The sequence below is a fragment of the Corticium candelabrum genome, chromosome 4 (genome assembly GCF_963422355.1).
Source record: "Corticium candelabrum chromosome 4, ooCorCand1.1, whole genome shotgun sequence".
NCBI classification, from domain to species: Eukaryota; Metazoa; Porifera; class Homoscleromorpha; order Homosclerophorida; family Plakinidae; genus Corticium; species Corticium candelabrum.
In genome coordinates, this window is record NC_085088.1 from 6753952 (window position 1) to 6769641 (window position 15690).

At 44.4% G+C, this 15690-nt stretch overlaps 1 protein-coding gene across 1 annotated transcript; it reads right to left on the reverse strand.

Moving 5' to 3' along the window:
- Positions 1-8407: 8407 nt before the first annotated feature.
- On the reverse strand, positions 8408-11360 carry LOC134179045 (zinc finger MYM-type protein 1-like). The gene is made up of 3 exons (XM_062645947.1): positions 11068-11360; positions 10812-10999; positions 8408-10751 (listed from the first exon to the last, which is right to left on the reverse strand). The coding sequence occupies exons 1-3, from the start codon at positions 11160-11162 to the stop codon at positions 8473-8475; spliced, it is 2562 nt and encodes an 853-aa protein (XP_062501931.1). The 5' UTR covers positions 11163-11360; the 3' UTR covers positions 8408-8472.
- Positions 11361-15690: the final 4330 nt, after the last annotated feature.

Below are 15690 nucleotides of genomic sequence, written 5' to 3' on the forward strand. Positions count from 1 at the left end.
GTCTCTTGTATCAACATCCGGGACGTTACAGGTTAATCCGGGTTTACGAAAAGTGTTAAAAATGGCGATGTCCATGTCACGATGGTGTGTCGCGCCTCTAGGCTGTTGTACCAGGCTAGACATTGTGTGAACTCCTTTTTCAGCATCGCTAGCGTTGTCATTAATCGAAGGGGCTAACTGTGGCGGTGTACTTTTAGTTTGGGGTGTAGGGTAAAGTCGGCAAACCGTGGACACCTTTCAAAGTAATTAGAGTAGCTCCGATCAGGGGCCTTACGACATCCTTATTTAGAGACGCAATTTACCTTTGGCCCTTGATGTTCACGCAGGCTCACTCCCCAGTCTGTAGCTATTCGTTGAGATATTATTATTCAACTACATAAGTTGATATTAACGCCACTATCTCTAATGGTGGACAGCGATGTTTTCTCACTACGCAACGATCTATTACGGTAAATAAGACAGGAACTGGAAGCTACGCTTGCAATAAGCTTTTTGTGTCTCTTAGGCGTCTATGCAGTTTGGACAGCTCCAGAAATTGCTAGGTTCTGGCATCTCATCGAGCATGGCGCACCAGAAGTGGAACCATCGACAACAGCTGGGATTGTCGTAGCTTATCCATCCCTCTTTATCTTTCTCTGAGTCTTGGTAGTATGACTGACCGCAACCGCTACAAAAGAGTCATCCTCTTCACTTCTGTCGGCCACACCAATTGCACGCGTTCTCTTGGACTTCCTTGCTGGGAGGCGAGTTTCCTGACGTTGTCGCTTTCCTTTCTTTGCCATTTTCTCTACGTCCTTAACCTTAAGCTTTTCTATGAATCGAGCTGCAGTAAGGATTTCACCTGCATGAGATGGAAGAAGTCTGTCTCTTGTGTTCTGTCCTCCTGTTGGATCTGAGTCATGTGCTGCGAAGAGATCTGCAAAGAAGTAGCGTATCTGTCTCTGCATGGGTGTCTGTTGAGGAAAAGCAGATGTTGCCTCTGTTTGCGGCTGGAACTGACGCTGGTCAAAGACTGATGGTTGTAGCTTTGATTACAGGTATAGTTGAGGATAGAGGATGGATTCCTGCTTCTCGGAACCCACTTACAAGATATTCTGGAAGTATGTGCACTCAGAGCTTGACAATAAGACTTGGGAATGTAGACTTGTCTACTTTGGCAGCTTTTGTGCATCGCTTTATTGTTGAAGAATTGACTTCCAATGAAATTTTAAGGGACCGAACATGCCCACATCGAATGGTTGTAACACATGCGTTGTGTGTGCTGGGAGACAGTAGATAATGACACCGATGTGTCTTGCTTTCTCTATCATTGCAAGTAGCCTCGTCCCCAGACTCACGTGAGCCTGGCAGTGTCCGGTTCCCGTATGACACTTTCAGTCTCCCGTGAGTCTGGACTCACCGCGCCTACTTTCACACACTTACTTCACTAAGTGTCACCCCACGTCATAGAGTTGGCACCCCACGTGACTATATACTACCATGTTACAAACTCAATTAGCTATATCTGATTGCAAATACATATCGGTTTCATTCGACATGATTACAAACATGACTCCATGCATATCGGTTTCATTTCCCGTGCTGCCGATCACGTGGAAAGATATTACACAGGGGAGAGCGACATGCATGATTCCAGTATGTGTATGTACAACTGGCATTGCAAGACAGTGCCAACATTCAGTGGTAATAAAACGTCGTTTGGGACATTGAATTCTAAATTTGCGCACGCTCAGCTCAATTGAGTGTCTTCGTGCATGGAGTTTCTGATACCAATTGAGGTAGTTATGATCACGTAAAGCCAAGTGTTGGGCGCCGAGCTGTAAACAAATCATGCGCTCTCTGATATCTAGCTGCTGTAATCTTAGCTAGGGCAGGTGTAAATACTAGCGATGTATTACTATGCCAAAAACGGAAGAAACGACTATCTCAGAGGATTCATCTGTTCTACAAGACACGTAATAAAGCTAAGTTTTGGCTAGGACATGAGTGGCTTCCTGTAAACGTTCAGCGCTAGTCTCTAATCAACAAAGATACGCCCTCTGAACTTCGGAAGTAATAGAAGTGACCTAACCATTCCAACACAAAGAAACGATTATGTCATAGGACTTTCAGCTGTAGTGCAAACTAAACGATTATGTCATAGGACTTTCACCTGTAGTGCAAACTACGTAATTGTGTCCCATGTCATCACACAGTGACCAACACGAATACGCCCTCTGTACTAATTAGTGATCTGCCCATGTCCTACAAAAGGAAAGATGATCTCATGCGAGTTTCATTTGTGAGTATAGTTCTCACTGCTCAGTGTACCTCTTACTTTTGCCACGGCTAAGAAAGAGAAACACCGTTAAATTCTGACAATATCTATGGATTCACGTTACGCAAAGTTGTAAGGGCACCTACCTTGTATTACACAATCTCTAATCTTTGCCACAATGATGATGTTATGGTAGACTTCACGAGAAGTTTGAGCTGGGAGACGAGTCAGACAAAGTGATGACGAAGGATGTTGTGGATTGTTTGAATTCTGCTTTAGAGCCTGCTGGAGAAGCTACATTATCTCCTAGTAAGATAGGAAAGCTATTACATGAGTTTGGCTCAAGCAGTAATTTTGATAAGAAACATGTCCGTGTACATGGTGGTAAGACATACATGTATAACGGCATCAGGAGGAAGGTGGAAGATGCATCCAAACGTCCCCGTCTGTCATCAACAGCTCAACAGATGTCTGACGTAGATGATGAACTGAGGCTTGAACGGCAGCTTAGGCAAGATTTGAGTCTTCAGTTGCAGTATGAAAGGCAGAGTAGACAAGAGTTGGAGCTTCAACTGGAGCATGAAAGGAAGGTCAGACATGACCTGGAGAATCAAATTCAGCGCATCCCATGGGACAGAGTAAGAACAGAATTAGATGCTGAACTAGAAAGCATACGAAGATCAGGAGGAGTTCTGTCCATTGGTCCGATTAAAGAAGATGATCCAGCCACTCTGACCGAATTCAGTTTCTTTCAACTTTACGAGAAGTTGTTGAAGCATGCACCTAACATCACATCCCTGCTATCAGCAATAGGTTCTAGTACAGATGTCACACAGACAGTCAAACACCAAAGGACATACACAGTCTGGCAACTATCTCTGTTCTTGCCAAGAAAAATAGTGACCAAGTCTAGGGATTCCAACTTCTGTTGAGTCTGATGTTGGTTGCTAGAGCAACAAGCAAGGCGGTCATAACGACACTCAACCACACAAGTATTTGTCTATCATATAGTCAGACTCTCAGGTACATAGAAAACGCAGCCAGAGCAATACAAACCAGCAGTCAGCTCCGTCAGGGTCACTGGATTCTTGCATATGACAACATCAACATCCAGAAAAGGGTAAGGCATGAAAGGTGTGCAAGGCACACGGAAGCATGGAACTTCACTAGCCGTTTAGCGCTCAAAGTGGCTAGATTACCACCAGCAGAATACAATAGTACGACTGGCATACCGCAAGGGAAACGAAGAAATCTATCTGTAGAGGACATTCTACCCAATGATGATGATGACAAAACCTTCCATGAATCTGCACAAAAAGGGTAGAGAGAATGCTTGTACAAAGATTCAAATGCTGCAGTCACCTTGCCGTGTCACCTCTCTACTCTAGCACAGGCCAACAAGGTATAAAGTCTGTCATCCATCCAGTTGCCATCATTGACGTTGATGAAAGCTTCACAGACAACAATGTGGCAAAACTTGACGAATTTCAAAAGATGTTGGCAATAGACGATTCTGTACAGCAATCTGTTGTGGGTGACCAGGCAACCTGTCGAGCAATCCGTGGGGCACGACGAAGACGAGTAGCTGATGTCCCAAATGCACGACTGCTATGGGCCAAAGAAAATCCAGGTGATTTTCATTTTACATGGGAATGTCTAAAAGTAATTTATCTTACTTTTTGGGAGTCACCACAACATCCTGGGTCATTGGCCCATCTCAGTAACCTAATAACAGAAGCAATGTCACCATAGCTGCAAAACATTTCCAGCAAGCAGATGAATTCATCAAACATGCACTTGAGGCCCATCTTACTGCAGCTTTATTAAAATTCTTGAAAGTGTCCAACACATTAAGTCAAGTTGTACTCGATGAAACTGCACCAACTGACCAATGGCTGCATCAAACAGCTGAGAGATTTGCCAATGAAGTTCTAGTAGTGCCAACAGATGAAGATGATGCAAATGCTGACCACATGTACAACTTTCATAAGTCTTTCATGCAAATGGCATTGCTTTATGAAGACTTGAGGGATGCTATCAAGCACGAAGATGGTCCAAGAATTATCCAGCACTGGCGAATTTGGTTATTGTACTTTCTGGCATCAAAAAGAACCAATTACAGTAATGAAGCTGCCAATCTCTTAGCTAATTTGAAGGTTGACTTTTCGAAATGGCTGGCTTATGTAGTGGTCTACAACAGGACAGTCAATTCCTCAGGGCGACCAGGTCATGGCAAGGCCATCGACATGGCCGTGGAACATCATAACCTAGTCATATAAACAGCCATTCGATCATCTGGTGGCAATATTGCTCTCCATCAGTTGAAGATGATGAGCTTAGCGTCACAGATGGTCCACGATGCAGCAGTTTTATGTGACGAAGAGGTCCTTGCTGGTCACAAAGGATCACAGCATCTCAGCACAAAGCACAGAAAGATATTGAGATGATGACAGCTAGCTTGTTGGAATTCCAAGTAACGTGTTGTATTCCTGAAAGAAAGTTGCCGTCAAAAATTTATTTTACTGCACCCGAGCGTAAGGTTATCAAATTGCACTATCCAAAAAATGGGTTACAAAGTTTCTAGAAAAAGAGGAACTGCGACTTGACGAAGAGCACGCAACAGACGAGGACCACGAGGAAACTGATGCCGTGGAAGACATTTTAATGTAATGTGGCACAATAGTGAGCAAAATACAGTGTTTACAATGTATACTATTGAACAGACAGTACCCTTGCAAATTTTAATTACATTAATTACATCAACATTACAGACAATTAGTAATGTCGTCCAGTAAAGATTCTCTACAGGAAGCTATGCTTCTGCTAGCACGTGTAACCGTTGGAACACTTTGGGGTATGGTTGTGGGAATGTGACGCTCGATCATTTGATATACAGGTGCTGTAAAGTCTGGCATCACGCCTGTTGATTGTACATCATCTTCAGAAATGATTCTGTTACACTTCTTCAGCACGTTATCAATTACTGCCATGGACAACACTCCATCTAAACCCCTTCGTTTAAATCGTGTGCCACCAGCCATTCCCCTAAATTCAACTAAATTTTTTTTAAAGCAGCTCTTTGCACAGCCAGAATTCGACGTGATCTCAGTGTTCCAGATCTATGAGAACTACAAGAAACAGTGCTTGCAGATGGCAGCTCCAATGAAAATGCAGATGGGCGCTCGACAGAGGAGCAGAAAGAGCAGCAAAAGTCACTAGCGTGTATGTGCTCTTCAAATTGCAAAATCTACGAAGAATAACTTTTCGCAAACAAGCTGTGTTTGATGCTAGTTTGACAACTGCACTATCACTTTCTCTAAGATCTTGAGGCCGGACCACAAAACGAACCAGGCACAAACGCCGAGGGTCTGCCTCCACGACCTGCCAGCTGTACTAACCCTGAACCTTTGTTTGGAGCACTAAACAATATCACTTCAGTAATGTCATTGATATCGATTCCCAAGCCAAAGGCACTGGTTGCAACCATCACTCTTTGCCTCCCACTCTTAAAATCACGGTAATGCTGTGACCGTCCTTGCAAAGTCATGGTTACGTGGTATTGGCCAACATAACCCTTCGTAGCGTTGTTACAGCTTCTATTAAGGTAGACATACACATTGTACAATGTATCTTTAGACCTACAGAATATCACAGTCTTGGGAATACTTTCCGGAGAATTCGTTGACGATAACATGAAAGACAAGGAGGAGAAAACAGAGAACATACTATGTGACGAATCCAGAGAAAAGAACAAATTCGGACGGTTCTAAGGGAGCGGACACTAGCACATAGTCAGACATGTTCAGCTCTCGAGTAATGGAAAAAATAAGATGGGTTTGGGCTGTTGCAGAGAGGGCCATGAGCGGGATAGACGGCTGGCAGGACCGGATAAAATTGAGCTCCTTGTAAGAAGGACGAAAGGTGGCACCCCAATCTTCAATTAAGTGAACTTCGTCTATTGCAATAAAGACAGAACATCCTTCAATTTGTGACTAATAGCGTTTCTCCAAAACTTTGCTGTGATAGCTTCAGGTGACATGTAAACTAAAAGTAGCAGATGCAGATAACTGCTTGTCAGACAGACAAAAAATAGGTGCTCACTCAGTTTGAACTTCTCCAAACACATATCCTGTAGAAGTGCATCATCTGCCAAAGAAGCCACTCGAGTGACAGAGATGGACTTTTCTTCTAGCTTGCTCACCTTGAGCAGGAAGAGTTAGACATAGCTATAGTAACAACTATTTCGGTGTGTAATACCTGGTCGTCCATCAAAGATATCAATGGGCTCACAACTATACAAGATCCTGGCATGACTAGCGCTGGTAAAAGGTAGTAGAGAGATTTCCCGCCAGAAGTTTTCATGCGGACAAAGACTTCTTTTCCCCTTAGGATCGCCCTAGAGGCTTCAAGTTGACCCTCCCGGAAGTCATCATAATTGAAAATACGAAGACCGGACTGTAATTCTACGTCAATGTCTCTCGTTGCCATTGCGCGCCCTACTGGCTTTTACACTAGAGTCTGCGCACTAGCAAGGACCGTGCAGAAAGCAGATGTGCGACGAAACAACGAATGAACTTCACACGAAGTAACTAGACTTGGCAGGTTCGCCAGTCTATACGAGTAAGACAATAACGTAGGATACACTCACCTTTCCACATGCTGAAGCCGTCTTGAGAGAATTAGGAGAGCGTGAACTTGGTTCACACACCACGTGGACTAATCACCATGAGGCATGCGCTATTTGGAAACTGGACACACAATGGTGGGTGACACATTAGATTGTGTCAAGCCGCAGTAATGTCTTGCAATCAGATATAGCTCATTGAGTTTGTGACATGTTAGTATGTAGTCACGTGGGATGCCAACTTTATGACGTGGGGTGACACTTAGTGAAGTAAGTGTGTGAAAGTAGGCGCGGTGAGTCCAGACTCACGGGAGGCTGAAGTGTCATACGGGAACTGGACACTGCCAGACTCACGTGAGTCTGGGGACGAGGCTAATTGCAAGACTGTAGTGGGAATTGTGCCTATCAAGCAGCAGCACAACTGGACCTGTTACAAGTAGATCTTGAACACTTGGGACGAAAATTGTATTGAACCATTCAGCAAAGTTTGCCCGCTCCATCCAGCCAGATGATGACACTGAAAAGGCTACATTTGGAGGTGCATTTTGCATCTACTTTTGGCAAAAGTTTTTGTCTTTGTAATTGATGAGGGGTGGTAGAATTGTGCCTACATACAAAACACGGGGACAAATATTCAAGATGACTACTTTGCTCTGAGTACCTGCAGCCGATCCACCGGCCAGAACAGTAATTATTTCTTTGCCCGAGCCTCCTTGCACATCATATACAACTCGAGCACCTTTTTTACAAGTACCTTGGTTGCAGTGACCGAGGTTGCAAATCTGGACTCATCACAATTCCACAGACGGCATGCCAAGTTTACCCGATGTTCCAAGCCATTTCTTCTCAGGCATTTTAGCAGTCCTTCACGAAATTGTTCAATTGTCTGTCTGCTTGCTGCTTTGGCTCTAGCTTTTGCTATGTGTTCAGGCTTTCTAGGTTTCAGTTCTGGCCATCTCTTCATGAAGCCTGTCCACCAGCCTTGCCCAAGGCAGCCACTTCGAAATGGATTGGACCTGCTGTGTGTTTCAAGAAAAGATCTGATGACCCAGTGATATACCTGGTGTTAGTGCAAGGGAATCCAATTCTAGACTCTTATTTAATTTGTACAGTACCTCGTTGACAGTAGCTCTTGTTATGCCATATCCTGTCTCAGCAAGGACTTGGCAGCACCTCACTATTTCTTTCTCTTCACTACTGCTGAACACTGTTGGCCGGCCCGGACGCGCTGTTTGGTAATGCCCTGTGCGATGTTTATGCACTGTACTTTTGGACAGACCAAACCTGTTTGCAGCTTCTCTGCAGCTAACGTCTACAGCAGCTAGGGCTGCAGTTATTCGCTCTTCTCTTGAATCCGTACTGTCTCATCAACTGCAGCTACAACGGCAGTAAGTGTACGGTAGATTTGAAAACTTGCTGGAGGAACGTTTAGAAGGTGCTACTGTGCAACTTCCCAGGCCAGTGGCGTAGCCATGCCCTTAGGGACTGACCGGGCATTGCCCATATCCATCAATTTCACAAACCAATCGAACAAAACCTAATCATGTACTCATAATTAGCTCAGTTAGAATACAAGCTGTTCTATAGAGCACTAAAATTTTGTGCTTTTGCTAACTAGACTTAATCTTCGGCATCTTCCAAATTCTAAACTTGCAAATTTCGTAACTACCCTCTCTAAATCTAACGTTTCAACTACATCTTTCTCTATGGTCAAAATCGCTAGACTGTTCATTCGGCTTTGCAGCATCGATTGTCTCGTGTAAGTCTTCAGCCTCTTCAAACTAGAGAAAGTTCTCTCACATGAGGCAGATGTCACCCCAACAGTCAACGCTATCTGCAAGGCAGATATAAGATGCGGAAAAGCTGCTTTGACCGGCGTAAGAACTCTAATGACGTCGGCGATAGACTTCATTTCACACATAGATGCATTAAGAAATTTTCTTGCCTGATGAGTTTCATAACCAATTTCCTCACGGTTTATGTCGTAATGTACCACTAAGGCATTAATGGCGTCTGCTTGAAGGAAGTTTCGGGACTGTGGACTACAAGCCTGAATTGACTTCATAAGGGATCGTCCATCGTTGCTGAATCTTGATTCCAGTTCCTGCAGCATTTGGTCTATCACCGGTAAGAAAAGCTTTCGTCGTAAATGAATTTTCGTTCTTGCCACGTCATCCAGGGGATCTTGATCGTTGGTGAAATAATCAGTTAATCGCTGCCCAGTAGTCTCTGTTAAAACGCAATCAGTAATTTCCTTTTGTTTCCGAGTGCGACGACCGGTAACAAGTCCAGGATCACCACGACTGCGTGATCCATCAGAAACATCCATATTAACGCTGCAGGTTTGTGCCAAGTGAAGAATTTGCTGCCATGTATCGTCCCACCCGGATTCCCTGGTCTCCACCAATTGCTCTATCACAGTCTCTAACAAATCAACGGCTCCAGACAGATCTAAATCTTCAGCTTGCAACTGATCGGACAGATTTTTTGTAATAGTCAGCAGCTTTTCGAAAATAACCAAGTTTGAGGTAAACTCTAACGATTTCACTCGTGACAATAGACCTGCAGCTAAAATGGCTCTTTCGCTGTTGCTAGCATTTGTCAAAGAGGATAAGGCATCGACTACTGCTGTAAAGGATTTAAGCATTGCTCGTATAGAGTCTATTCGACAGGTCCATCGTGTGTCTGAAAGTCTCTTCAGCGTGACGCTCTCACAACGTTGCGGATAGTGACGTTTTTGAGCTTCTAAGAAAATTGGGTGAACAGCAGAAGATGAAACAAAGACGTACAGCCTCTGAAGGACGTCAAAGAACACACTCGCCGAGGAGACGGACTTTACAGAATCAACGACAACAAGGTTCAGCCTATGTGCGTAGCAATGCGTGTAGACGGCTTTCGGAGCAATGTCTCTGATTCTCTTCTGAACGCCGGTGTGCTTTCCGCTCATGACACTAGCACCATCGTAGGTTTGAGCAATGCAGTTCTGCAAGGTAAGTTTGTTCCTTGTCAACACTTGACAGATCTCCTCTGCTATCCCGTCTGCTGCAAGGTTGCCAAGAGGTGTGAAAGATATAAACCGCTCATGAACAGTCCCGTCTAGAACATAGCGCAGAACAACTGCAAGCTGTTCATTCTTTGCTACATCTTTACTTTCGTCGCAAATAAGACAAAAATAGCCACTCCTTTGTACTTCACTGCATATTTTCTCTCGTACCATATCAGCCATCAACTGGATCAAAGCGTTTTGAATCTCTGGAGACTTATAACTTACGTTACCGGGGAGCGTTTCAATTCGTTTGAACAATTCGTGATCATGCCTTGCAAGAAGCTCAAATACAGCCAAAAAATTGCCTGGATTCGATGACTCCTCCGATTCATCGTGCCCACGAAGTGCAAGATTCTGTTTAGCACACAAGAGGATAACCTCCGCCAGACATTTTAAATAGTGTCTGTTAGAAAGAACAACGCGTTCATCTTCTTCTGCAAAGAGGTCTTCAACTCGTCGACGCTGGCTGTTACAGTCATCCAGTCGCCGCTCATGCCATTCTGCCATAGCATTCCTGTGATGTGCCGAACTGGCATGGATCAGAAATGCTCCTTTATTACCAGTACCATGCTTCCAGTCGCCGAAACCTATACTGGTAAACGCTGTGTCGGCACGGCCGCTTGCACTGCCAAGGCAGTAATGACGACAGGCAAAGCAGTAGGCTCGGTCAAATTTTATCGAGTATTCCAACCATGGATATGTTGTGTACCAGGTGGCAACAAACGATCTTCTACATGAGTGTTTTCCCTTTCCAAAATTTTTAGAAGGAAACTGACAGACCGGTTGGGAAGGGCCGCTCTGAAACCTCGTGGAAATGTCCAACTCTGTAGAGAACACAACATAAATCAATCATGAATGCCTGGAAAGAATATGTACATATGTACTTGATATGATCTCCAAAGATGTTGAACACACAGTACTCCTAGCATTACCAGGCTCGGTATTTGCCATGTCTTCTCCAGAACCAGAATCATCCGGGGCTTCGTAGGCAGACTCAGCGCTTTCAGGTATGGCTTGCTGAATTTTGTTAGGCATATCGTCTGAATCGCCCGTTTTGTCACCGTTTTCAATTCTAATTAACCACAAACATTTTCTACAAGTACACCAAATCATTACACTGGTATCTACGAGAAATGATACCTTTTGGGTCCCCAAAAGTCATTCAGAGTCACAGTATGTCGCTTTCGCTTTCTACGCTTAGCGTTAGACTCTGACGCATCCATCTTCTCCTGCATTGAGCGAATTCAACGAATCAGACGCTGAGAATTGATATTAGTCGGCATCCGGGACAGTTCCGTGGGCGGGACTCCTCTATCACGGTGTTCCCGACTGTTTATAGAAATGCGTTGAACTTGAATTTATGTCACCTAAAATACGCGGGCAAAGCAAAAAGTTGCCCGGGCATATGCCCGGTAAAATAGATGCCTGGCTACGCCACTGCCCAGGCCCGCCCACTTTTTGACCTACCCTGATTGTACTTTAGCTGCTCATAGAGGTGAATAAAGAAATCTGCATGGTACACTTACTCTCAAGATAGAGTAAGGCATAGGCTGTGCGACCAACGTACAACAGCGATTGCTTTCGTTGAGTATGTGACGCTGCACGATTCTTACAATTTTGCATTGCCAGGATAGTCGAGGCTACTGCATAAACATACGGGAAGGAGTGAGAAAACGTGGCGTCAACTGGGAGAGCGTCCTATCCCGAGAAGGTAAGATGCAGTGCTTGGTACTACAACAAACCGCATCGTGGTTGATGGCCAATTCGTTCGGTGGTAAGAGGTGAAACTTGAACTGTCCACCTATAGGCGGTGTCCACGGTTAGGCGACTTTACCCTATATTGGTGGGCCCACTAGGTTTGAAAACATTTGTCCCGCGTCAGCGGATCAGTGTAAGCAATCCAGCATCTCTAGATGTCCAATCGTTTCTATGAACAGCCTTGGTTTAGTAATTTCGAATACTAGTTTTAGTTCTAGAACTGGAGCTGCCATAACTTTTGGAACTCTTGCTAGCAAACGAACGCTTAGAACTGTCAGCAAGTTAATTAAGCATGCGCAAAGGCTCATACTTCCGGTAAGTGCAATAGAGGTAGAGTGGCGTTTCTACTTTAGTAACTTGTAGCCTGTTCGAACATCAGCAGGGCTTTCGCTTTCGCTTTTTTTGGAGCTGCTCGCCAAAAAGGTCGGGCGTCGGAAGCAAAATCACATTTGTCCGTCTTAACGCGCGCTAGATAGGCGTGGCCATACTTGTAATACACTAATTCCATTGCCAACTAAAAGCAAAATCGCCACATGTATAACTTACTTTCACCCGCATAACCTCTTAGTCTTAAAATTACTAAAGATGCGGAGGCGGTGTTCGCTGCCACTCACAAACTCGTTGTCAATGATATCTAAGTCTAAACGATCAAGTCTCTCTTTGTGCATATGCAACAGCATAACATGATTTAGCCTAGGCTACTTCATGGTGCTCCGAGCCGTCTCATAGCAGAAAAGCTACGCTCACTGGTGGCATTGGTTGAAGGCTTTACTAGAATAAGGCAAGCTAGGGAGCACACTTCACTAAAATGATCTTTGGGCATCCGAAAGGCTTCTCAGGTACTGGAGGCAACCTTGCAATGAAACCCGACGTGGCTTATCTGTTGAAAACCACGTGCCAAGATTCTGGAACTGTGCATCAAGTTGTACAGGATTGATATCATCCTTATAAAATGAGGTTACTTGCTGAAAATAAGCACCATAATCGCTCTTGTTGGCAGCATTGATAAGAAGACTTTCGAGGTTACTGTATGTGGCATAACCCGGCTGCCTAAAGCGATCCCTAATGCCAGAAATTGCCAGATCAAGGCATTCATAGTACTGAAGTCGATAGTATTCTTCAACCGTGGCACTGTAGACTGCTTCGCCCATTCCAACTTGAAATCGACCAGGAACTTTTCTTTTACGTGGAAGAACGGGCTCACTAACGCTGGAGCTCTCACAAGACTCTCTGAAAGCTCAAAGAACAAGCAAAGCTTTCATCTGTCCACATGCTCTCTAAAATTTGTACGGACAGTTGAGCTATATCTTGGCCTTCTGCTGCAGACATTGATTGGCTCTGAAGCGTTTGACTGAGGTTATCTGTGATCTTCAATATTTTCTTGCAGAGATGCAGCCCGAAGAAAAGATTGAATTGTGACATTTGAGTTTGAACACCAATGATCCTGCCCTTGACATCTGGATCAAGCTTTGTTTCTAAAGTCTTATCCCAAAGCTGATTGAGAATACTATAGTTGTCTATAATGCTCTGAATGGCCTCTCCACGAACAGTCCACCTAGTAGGACAAAACGCTCTGATTCCCACATTCGGTCCTTCGTTATCTGTTGGGTTTTCCACCCTTATGCTGTCAAGTGCCGAATTCCTCTTAGTTGAAAATCGAATCAGCTTACTGATTTCGAATGCAACATCCAAAGCATCTCTGCACACCTTCAATTGCTTTACTGTGTCTCCTATTGCCAGATTTAGTGAATGCCCATAGCAATGGGTGAGCACAGCTCGACTTTCCTCAGCCTGGAGTTGAGTTACAACACCCGATCTTCTTCCTGTCATGTTTGAAGCACCATCGTAAAATTGCCCCCGGCAGTGTGATAACTTCAAGCATGTACGTAAAAGCACATCTCGAATAGCTGCAACCAGACAATTAGCATCGATGGCATCCACATTGTACAGACCAATCATATTCTCATGGTCAACCAGCTTTTCATTCATCCATCTAATTCAGATTGTAAACTGCTCTTTATTAGACTCGTCTGTGCATTCGTCAGCCATGATGGTGTAGAAGCCATTCTTCGAAATGCTGCTGCAACTTTCGCGAGGGATGTTCAAGGCCATCAACTGGAGGCACTCATTCTGAATTTCAGCAGACATATACTTATTTGTCTTTTTATTTATCCACTCTACGACTTCAGGGCAGTCGAATGCTCGCAAACACATAAGCTGAGTTAAGTTACTTTCTGTACCGGTCCTTGTCCTCTAAAAGCCAAACCTTGGTGAGCAAGGAAACGCAGATTTGTAGAACCCTTCTGAACTTGGCCCTGTTCACCGCTTTTTTCGTTCTTGTGCTGAGTGCTGAGTAACTCTCCAACATCAAGACCATAGTCCTGGGAAATCATGCCGCACATGGCCTCCCTATGGCAGGTGCTGGTCACATGTTTCTTGAAAGCCGCCGTCCCATCCCTCCAGTAAGAATCCTTTACTAATGAATGCAGCGTCTCTCTTGGTGCTTGCCAAAAGCCTTTATTCATGCTCAGCTGTCATGCAGATGTGGCAGAAGGCAGCATTCATGTGAACGTTGTAGTGTAGCCAATCATACTCTTCACACCACTCTCGTCTGAAGGATCGTGTCTTTCCCGTCGACCCAAAAGTGCGATTAGGACACTTGAATGACTTCGGAGGATGAAACTTGGCCGGAAGTACACCGGATTCACGGGAACTGCAGACTGCCATGACGAGCGATAGGTGTGACTATCACGTGGGTCTAGATTGTCTGTACATCGAGGCAAGATTGCTTGTCATTTATTGTTTAATTTTTCATGTCCTTCTTGTCAAGAAAGGGACTAATGAATAAAAAGTGATAAATGATTTATTGCCACATTTATTTAACCACCTATGCCTTGAACCGGAAGTTTGTGCCACTATGCAGCTTGCAAAAGTTGACTTTCTGAATATTGGTCCGTCCCGGGACGGACCAAACCGATCAGTTCTGACGCCCCTGTTATATAGAGAGATAGATATACTAATTAATTTTTTTCCATGGCTACTACTAGATCAGTTAGTTGTTTCACTTGATGTTGTAATTGAACTGTTGTAAAATTATCTTGTGAATGGTTATGATAATGTGTGTGGTAGGACAGGTCGCAGTAATTCAAATTTGCTTGATTAAATCTACATCAATCACGAAATACTTGTTAGTATCATATCGTAGATGTTCATGCGTACATAGAGCTATACTGAACATACGGTGGTGCGTACGGGTAGAATCCTCTGTCGCTGCCTCTCACTGCTCCTCTGCCTCTGCCGCCTCTGCCTCTGCCGCCTCTGCCTCTGCCGCCTCTGCCTCTGCCTCTGCCTCTGCCTCTGCCTCTTCCTCTGCCTCTTCCTCTGCCTCTTCCTCTGCCTCTGCCTCTGCCTCTAGCCTCGACACCGCTGTCGACGACACCGGTGCACGTTTCTTTAGCCTGGTCGACGACACCGCCCTCGATCACGTCGAGATCGCTCTCGCCCATATCGAGAATGCTATCATTAGTTTCTAGAATGACAGTAACTTGTATTAAAGGATGATGATGATGATGATGATGATGATGATGATGATGATGACAACAAGCAAAAGTTATCTAGTGAGCTGTCTACCGCACCACTGTCTGACATCATCGTTCAGCTGAAAGTGATGAAAGAATAGATGTCGGGTAAATTTGTACCTGACGGCCGCATTTCAATTTCAGTGAAATCGAATTCGTGACTGAGCGCCGTGGGTCAACTATTTTTCAATATTAATAGCTAATTGCAAGTTTTCGAGAAGGAACCCTAACATTATGTTTATTTGTTAGAGATGTAGACCGAACTGCTGCCATGATTGGCATCACAACCTTCATCTATTCAATTTTTGGAATTCTTCTGAAGTTGATCGGATCGAACTGTTATTACGCGCCTGAACGGAAGCTTCGCTGTCCAATCAGAACTGTCCTCGCACTAGACACTGCGGCGCGATCCCCTGACTCACTATTT